The following is an 8,523-nucleotide window of genomic DNA, read 5'->3' as shown; positions in this document are numbered from 1 at the left end:
GTGGAAACATCATGCTTTGGGGCTGTTTTTCTGCAAAGGGGACAGGACGACTGATCCGTGTTAAGGGAAGAATGAACGAGGCCATGTATCGTGAGATTTTAAGCCAAAACCTCCTTCCATCAGTGAGAGCATTGAAGATGAAACGTGGCTTGGTCTTCCAGCATGACAATGATCCCAAACACACCGCTCGGGCAACGAAGGAGTGGCTCCGTAAAAAGCATTTCAAGGTCCTGGAGTGGCCTAGCCAGTCTCCAGACCTCAACCCCATAGAAAATTTGTGGAGGGAGTTGAAAGTCCGTGTTGCCCAGCGACAGCCCCAAAACATCACTGCTCTAGAGGAGATCTGCATGGAGGAATGGGCCAAAATACCAGCCACAGTGTGTACAAACCTGGTGAAGACTTACAGGAAACGTTTGACCTCTGTCATTGCCAACAAAGGTTATGTTACAAAGTATTGAGTTAAACTTTTGTTATTGACCAAATACTTATTTTCCACCATAATTTACAAATAAATTCTTTAAAAATCCTACAATGTGATTTCCTGGATTTTTTTTTCTCATTTTGTCTCTCATAGTTGAAGTGTACCTATGATGAAAATTACAGACCTCTCTCATCTTTCTAAGTAGGAGAACTTGCACAATCAGTGGCTGACTAAATACTTTTTGGCCCCACTGTATGGTGATATTTTAGACTCACTTGCTGTGAGACATGGCTGACACTTATTGAATCCCCAGAGAGTAGATGCCTGATTCAGTATGTTAGCTGTAGCCAAAATAAAATGACCTCGTTCTCACGTTTAATCTGGTATGGCCATGCATTATTTTTATTTATATGGGATGTCACCAGCCAGGCTCCATGCGTTTCTACCATAAGTTATGGAAATATCAAGAAGGAGTCATAAAATATCAGGAAATATGCACTGATACTGTTTTAGGATTTTAGGCCAGCAGTGACCCTAATACTGGTGAAAGAAAATGAAAAATAGAAATAATGGTGTTAATGATGCAATATAAAACACAACGCTTTGCTTTGAGTTTCTGTGCTTTATATCAACTGTCAGTGTAATCGATCATACAGTCCAGAAAGTCAACACAGTCAAACAAACCAATAGGTGCGACAGCTTCCTTACACCAGGCATTTCTTGTCATTTACATTCAGTTAAGCGAAACTGTACATTTCTTTGGTTAAAATATTACCATAAGTAAGTCAATATTGCAGCATTTTGATATGTCAGTAGTAGAGATGGGACGATTGATCGGCTACGAATCGGTATCGGCCGATTTTTAATCAAAATATGCTATCGGCGATCGGCGATATTTCCTAAAAGTAGCCGATCCGATCGTGTGATATATAAAAGATCACGTTAAGTTAACAGCTCAGTGGATTGATCCAGACTTTGAGCTACGAAGCACCAACCATCACATCACCATTCATCAACAATCGTACAGAAACCATCGTGAAAGCTCTTACGATGTAGTTTTGCTGATTGTAATATTTACTTTAAAAAGATAATTCAACCCGGTCACATCTGAGTCGATTCTATCAGCACGTTATATAAACTCCTGGTTCACTTTGGTAAATCGTAAGCGGTTCTTACTTGTGATGTAGATGAGAACAGAAGACGTTACAGAGCCAATCAGAGGCAAAAGTTTATTCATTACCAAATTCGTTAGTTCAGGATCATCTGCTGAACTTTTAGAAAACTTTTAGCTCCTTAGACGGAACGAGTCTGACTCGGTTACAGATCTGTGGTAATAGCAGTTTAATTAAGCTTTTTAATTAAGCTTTTTAATGTAAGAGAGTCACACAAAATGTTCTGTAGTAGCTGGTGTTTATTTAAAACCACGACATTTAATTAATAACAGTAAACACGGAGAGATAACTGAGAAGAGAAACTTACGCTTCACATAAAAACGAATCAACTCATGAATCAATGGATCACTTATAGCGATACTGTGAACTCTGCGTCTCTGTAACTGCGCCTCTTCTAAAGGCACAAACGCGCGCGCGCTGCTCCGGTTTATCTTTACTGTGAGGCTCTTTTTAAGTTTATTTACTGCTAATCCCCCCCCCCCCCCGATCGGAATCGGCTATCGGCCGATGTCCCTGAAAGGAGATCGGAATCGGTGCCAAAAACCACGATCGGTCCATCTCTAGTCAGTAGTATTGCCACAAAACTGTAAACAATCACTTGTAACTTGAGACTTTTACACAGTAAAAAAGAGAACTTATTTTCTCACAAGCACAAACACATACCCACATGCTTGGGTAGTATTCTAAAGTAAACATGAGGTACTCATGCAGCATGCCTGAATGAGAAACAAAATAAGTTCAGCAGTAGTAGAACAAAACATATACCATGTGACCTAGACCGTCTGTATGAAAGGCTCAAAGAAAGTTGTAGTAGTACCAAATGCCAATACCTATGATGAGGTTTTCCTAAAAGACATTTTTATGGATGCCACATTCCATTTCTAAATCTTTACAGATCAGATCATGCATGTACCAAGACCTCACACCAATTTGACCAGCAGATCCTGTAGATTCTGGAGACTGCAGGACTCTGCACTTGCAGAGCTGATCTGAAGAGTGAAGAGCTTACTCTGATCTGCCACTGAGTCCAGAGAGAGAGCATGACGCAGTTCAGACTCACTCACAGCATTGAACTTGTCCTGAAATAAAAGGGAACATTAACATGCAGGTGTTAATTTTGACAGTTTTCTGCACCTGATAAAAACAGTAACTTGGTTCTCTGACTTGTGCCTTATTTTCCGCTCGTCGTTTATATCAGAAACCAGGCCACAATAAAAAACGTGCTGATGAAATAACACACAATTACATGAATTTCACTCTGGGATCAATAAAGTGATCATTTCTAATCAAAACCTTTAAAAGTTTAAAAAATGTAAATACACATATTCAGACACACCACCAAGGAGTGTTTAAACTTCAGTATCGGCAGAACCACAGACCTGGCCGGGCATTCACACAAACACAAGTGGCAGTGTTTGAGGGAAGAAAGGTCAGATGGGGTCTGTTCCTGCTGCAATATGCGATCTCTGGGACAGGTCCGAGGACCTATGTGAGTGGTAGGGGGAGTCACATGGAGCTATATGCGATAAGGCTCTGTGTGGGAACCCAACACTGGTAGGTGATAAGAAGCGGGCGCAGATTGGACACATGTTGGAGGGGGCATGTGGTAATCCAGCTCTCCTGGATTAGATTGTGGTTTGTGAAAGTGGCAGTGGAGTAACAATCAAGAATTGGAAGACTAGATTGGAAGATCAAAGTAAAAAAATGCATTAAAAATATAATAAATATATTAGTATTTAGACATAAACCACAATAATGTATTATACCCAACCCTGGATAGGGATTAAAGTAGCTTTAAGCCAATTTAAAAATGTATATACACTTCATTCACTTTATGATACCATTTATGCTGTTAAAAATGTATGATAGCACTGGGGAATAACTGAGTGTTTCAATCACCTGTTTGTTTCCTAATATAATGACTGGAAGTTGAGTGTCAAGTCTCAGCAGTCTGTGGAGTTCATCTTTAGCCAGAAGGAGTTGACTTCTATCTGACGTATCCACTACATACAACAAGATGTTTGTTTTCCTTAGGAAATCAGCCCAATACACTCGCAAGTCTTCGCCACCTCCAACTAGCAGAAAAAAACATAGTAGTCACATAAAAAAATCCACATTTTTAAAAATCACTTACATCAATCACAGACATCATTCTCATTTTTTAACCACATGCTTTTTTATTTCTGGTTTATCTAAAAACAGAAACCCAGACTTAAAGCAGAGGTAAAACAGACAATAAATGAATGAAAACTGGTTTTCAGAAGTCATGGGTTTACTCATTTGATACATACTTTCTAGAAAGTCAAATTCGCAGGTGGGTGTGTTGAGACGAACAAAGTTGAAGCCACGTGTGGGTGCACAGCTTCCGTTTCTAGTTGCTCCACTCAACGCTTGAAGAACGCTGCTCTTCCCGGCTCCATTTAAACCGAGCACGAGCACCTGCTTCTGCCTGCGCTCCACCTCCTCCTTAAATTATATAAAAGACACAGTTCAAACAACGTAATAATAAGGCCTAGATCTTTCATTCATTAATTTATTTTAAAGATTTACCACCACTTTACTCAGTGCAAAGCATTAACCCATTCCAGACAGAATGCCGGTCCATTGAGGGGCTTCAGCTATCCTCCTCTGTACGTGGAAACCCAACCGGCCAACAGCACAGCTGGGGATTCGAACCCGGGAATTAGTGGTTCTCAACCTTTTTGTTGTCTTGATCGCACCTGGCCACTTACAATTATGTACTGAAAGTGACTTTGAGTGTTAATTATTGGTGAATGAATAAAAGTTGGACCTCTTGGTAATGTCCTGGTACCAGATACCACATCACTCCTCTTGATGTCCTGTGGAGTCTTGGCATGGCAGAGCTGATTTAACATCAAATTAGGAAAGTGTTCTTAAAAGTTTTGGCTCATCAGTGTACATACTGAAGGTATTTTAATTTGAAAAAAGTGGATAAATACTTTGCCCTCCTTACCCATGTATTTTACAGAAATATAACTTAAAAATGTTATACATTAACCGCTCAGGTGGCGCAGCGGTAAAGTACGCTAGCTCACCAGAGTTGGGGTTTCGAATACATCGTATCGAACCTCAGCTCTGCCTCTCCGACTAGGCTGGGCGGCAGTATGAACAACGTTTGGCTGTTGTTCAGGGTTAGGGGTAAGAAAGTCGGATCATAGGTCCTCATAACTGGTGCGACTGCTGCCCCTTGCTGGCTGACTGATGGTGCCTGCACAGGGCTGAGGAATAATGCTGATGGGGGTGTGGCCCTCCGTGCACAGTGCCTGTCAGTATAGAGGACGCATTCAGGGTAATTGGACACGACTAGACTGGGGGATAAAAATTGGGGGGAAAAAGAGTATATACAGTGTATCACAAAAGTGAGTACACCCCTCACATTTCTGCAGATATTTAAGTATATCTTTTCATGGGACAACACTGACAAAATGACACTTTGACACAATGAAAAGTAGTCTGTGTGCAGCTTATATAACAGTGTAAATTTATTCTTCCCTCAAAATAACTCAATATACAGCCATTAATGTCTAAACCACCGGCAACAAAAGTGAGTACACCCCTAAGAGACTACACCCCTAAATGTCCAAATTGAGCACTGCTTGTCATTTTCCCTCCAAAATGTCATGTGATTTGTTAGTGTTACTAGGTCTCAGGTGTGCATAGGGAGCAGGTGTGTTCAATTTAGTAGTACAGCTCTCACACTCTCTCATACTGGTCACTGAAAGTTCCAACATGGCACCTCATGGCAAAGAACTCTCTGAGGATCTTAAAAGACGAATTGTTGCGCTACATGAAGATGGCCAAGGCTACAAGAAGATTGCCAACACCCTGAAACTGAGCTGCAGCACAGTGGCCAAGATCATCCAGCGTTTTAAAAGAGCAGGGTCCACTCAGAATAGACCTCACGTTGGTCGTCCAAAGAAGCTGAGTGCACGTGCTCAGCGTCACATCCAACTGCTGTCTTTGAAAGATAGGCGCAGGAGTGCTGTCAGCATTGCTGCAGAGATTGAAAAGGTGGGGGGTCAGCCTGTCAGTGCTCAGACCATACGCCGCACACTACATCAAATTGGTCTGCATGGCTGTCACCCCAGAAGGAAGCCTCTTCTGAAGTCTCTACACAAGAAAGCCCGCAAACAGTTTGCTGAAGACATGTCAACAAAGGACATGGATTACTGGAACCATGTCCTATGGTCTGATGAGACCAAGATTAATTTGTTTGGTTCAGATGGTCTCAAGCATGTGTGGCGGCAATCAGGTGAGGAGTACAAAGATAAGTGTGTCATGCCTACAGTCAAGCATGGTGGTGGGAATGCCATGGTCTGGGGCTGCATGGGTGCAGCAGGTGTTGGGGAGTTACATTTCATTGAGGGACACATGAACTCCAATATGTACTGTGAAATACTGAAGCAGGGCATGATCCCCTCCCTCCGGAAACTGGGTCGCAGGGCAGTGTTCCAGCATGATAATGACCCCAAACACACCTCTAAGACGACCACTGCTTTATTGAAGAGGCTGAGGGTAAAGGTGATGGACTGGCCAAGCATGTCTCCAGACCTAAACCCAATAGAACATCTTTGGGGCATCCTCAAGCGGAAGGTGGAGGAGCGCAAAGTCTCGAATATCCGCCAGCTCCGTGATGTCGTCATGGAGGAGTGGAAAAGCATTCCAGTGGCAACCTGTAAAGCTCTGGTAAACTCCATGCCCAGGAGAGTTAAGGCAGTTCTGGGAAATAATGGTGGCCACACAAAATATTGACACTTCAGGAACTTTCACTAAGGGGTGTACTCACTTTTGTTGCCGGTGGTTTAGACATTAATGGCTGTATATTGAGTTATTTTGAGGGAAGAATAAATTTACACTGTTATATAAGCTGCACACAGACTACTTTTCATTGTGTCAAAGTGTCATTTTGTCAGTGTTGTCCCATGAAAAGATATACTTCAATATCTGCAGAAATGTGAGGGGTGTACTCACTTTTGTGATACACTGTATATATATACAGTATATATATATATAATGTTATACATTAGATCTCTTGTCCTTACAGAGCTCCAGTGCAGTGTTGCCAGTAGTAGTGACAGATGTTGTCTCACTCCAGTGGTGATTTTGTGACATTGCATTTGACTAATCAACTGTTAGCACTGTTTTTGTTTGGTCTCTGGCCAAGAAGGGTATATAAATTTAGCACAGGGTACATAGGTACACTACGTTTTACTTGGCATAACCAGTACATACATTTGAGTTCATAAGTTTGTTTTCATACAGCTGTAAAATTTCACCTGCATCGACAAGCGCACTGTACTTTCAACCTACGCAGTATGCCAAAACAGCGTAGCAGAATATAAGGTGAGATAGTGTTTACATACTATTTAGTACGCTAGTATGCACTACAGGGCGCAGTCAGGGAAGTCCGCAGCTTTGCTGTCACACTATTTAGTAAGCATAGTTTAAAAAACAATTAACACTTACCTCTTTAAACACGTAATAGTCTTCTGGTGTCCACACTCGCCTCTTGTAAAAGATATTAATGGCCATAAAGACAGCGGCTCCTAGAGCGGCCGCAGCGGCCATGACGGCCACACTCACCTGCCGGAGCACAACCATGGGCGGCTGTGAGAGCGCGTGAGGGCCACAACAGTGCGCTCGCGCTTGTTTGTCAGAGCACGTGACCTTTCCTGTGTTTGTAACGACAAACGCACTGCTATAGTCTCACCAAACGGCGGCGCTCCATATTCGCTTTTAAATCATCTTAAACCATTTCATCCTGATCAGGGTAGCGGTGGGAATGCAGTCGACAGGAATGTAACCTGGACAGTGCACCAGTTAATCGCAGGGCAAAATTCACTCTCGCCCCTAAAGGCAATTTAGAGTATAGTAGTAGGAGTTCTAGAGGGGGAGGCACGGTGGCTAAGTGGGTAGCACTGACGCCTCACAGCGAGAAGATTCTGGGTTCTGTGCGGAGTTTGCATGTTCTCCCCGTGTCCGCGTGGGTTTCCTCCGGGTGCTCCGGTTTCCTCCCACAGTCCAAAAACATGCCACCAGGCTAATTGGAAACACTGAATTGTCCTATAGATACCTAGCCGCTAGATGCACAAACCAGTGCATTGTAGTTCCGGTCCCAATCCCGGATAAAATAGGGAGGGTTGTGTCAGGAGGGGCATCCGGCGTAAAAAATTGTGCCAAATCAATGCGGATCATGGTCCGCCGAGAGCCGACCCCGCAAACCGAACGGGACAAAGGCCGAGGAAGAAGAGTAGGAGTTCTAGAGGACACCTTAGGTCCAGGATAAAACAAGAAAAATTCCTCCCTGAAAGTGACCGGAGGTGAGGATCAAACCCATGTTATCGAGTCCTGGATTGCCATGCACCACCCACTCTACCGGCTGCACTACTGTGTAGTCTTTCACCAAAATACTGTATATATTGTATGTATACAAACGCCATTTCCAGAGAAGTTACGAAGTTTTGTAAAATGCAATAAAAAGAGGAATCTGTTTTCATTCTGTAAATAAACACAAGAATTTGATGCCTGTAACACACTTTAAAGAGTTGGGACACACAAAAAGTTTGGGACAGGGGTGTATTTACCCCGGGTTCAATCATTTTTACCACCCATCACATGTCCGTTTTTCCCAAAAATAAGCTGAACTGTGTACTCATCTGACCACAGCACACGATTCCACTGTCGTTCGGTTCATCTCAGATGAGCTTGGGCCCAGAGAGCTATGTGACAATTCTGCATAGAACTGATGTACAACTTTCTTTTTGTGTAATAGAGTTTCAGGTTGCATTTCTTGATGCAGTGGAGGATCGTGTTAATGAAAATGGTTTTCCGAAGTACACTTAAGCCCAGGTTTTTCATGCAGTCCTTTCTGAGAGCTCAATGGTCACGCACAACTATGGTTGTGATTTT

At 42.7% G+C, this 8,523-nt stretch overlaps 1 protein-coding gene across 1 annotated transcript; it reads right to left on the bottom strand.

Moving 5' to 3' along the window:
• Positions 1-1,766: 1,766 nt before the first annotated feature.
• Positions 1,767-7,215, bottom strand: arl10 (ADP-ribosylation factor-like 10). The gene is made up of 4 exons (XM_063011875.1): positions 7,081-7,215; positions 3,885-4,059; positions 3,493-3,668; positions 1,767-2,672 (listed from the first exon to the last, which is right to left on the bottom strand). Exons 1-4 carry the CDS (start codon positions 7,213-7,215, stop codon positions 2,514-2,516), a joined length of 645 nt encoding a protein of 214 aa, XP_062867945.1. The 3' UTR covers positions 1,767-2,513.
• Between the last annotated feature and the right edge of the window lie 1,308 nt (positions 7,216-8,523).

The sequence above is a fragment of the Trichomycterus rosablanca genome, chromosome 16 (genome assembly GCF_030014385.1).
Source record: "Trichomycterus rosablanca isolate fTriRos1 chromosome 16, fTriRos1.hap1, whole genome shotgun sequence".
In the NCBI taxonomy this organism is placed as follows: Eukaryota; Metazoa; Chordata; class Actinopteri; order Siluriformes; family Trichomycteridae; genus Trichomycterus; species Trichomycterus rosablanca.
This window is presented reverse-complemented; position numbering and strand designations above follow the sequence as displayed.

Coding starts and splice junctions, on each gene's coding strand:
- arl10 (XM_063011875.1), bottom strand. CDS start 7,215: ATGGTTGTGCTCCGGCAGGTGAGTGTGGCCGTCATGGCCGCTGCGGCC. Junction 4,060..7,080: donor ACTATTACGTGTTTAAAGAG/GTAAGTGTTAAT, acceptor ATATAATTTAAG/GAGGAGGTGGAGCGCAGGCA. Junction 2,673..3,492: donor TTATATTAGGAAACAAACAG/GTGATTGAAACA, acceptor CTTTTATTTCAG/GACAAGTTCAATGCTGTGAG.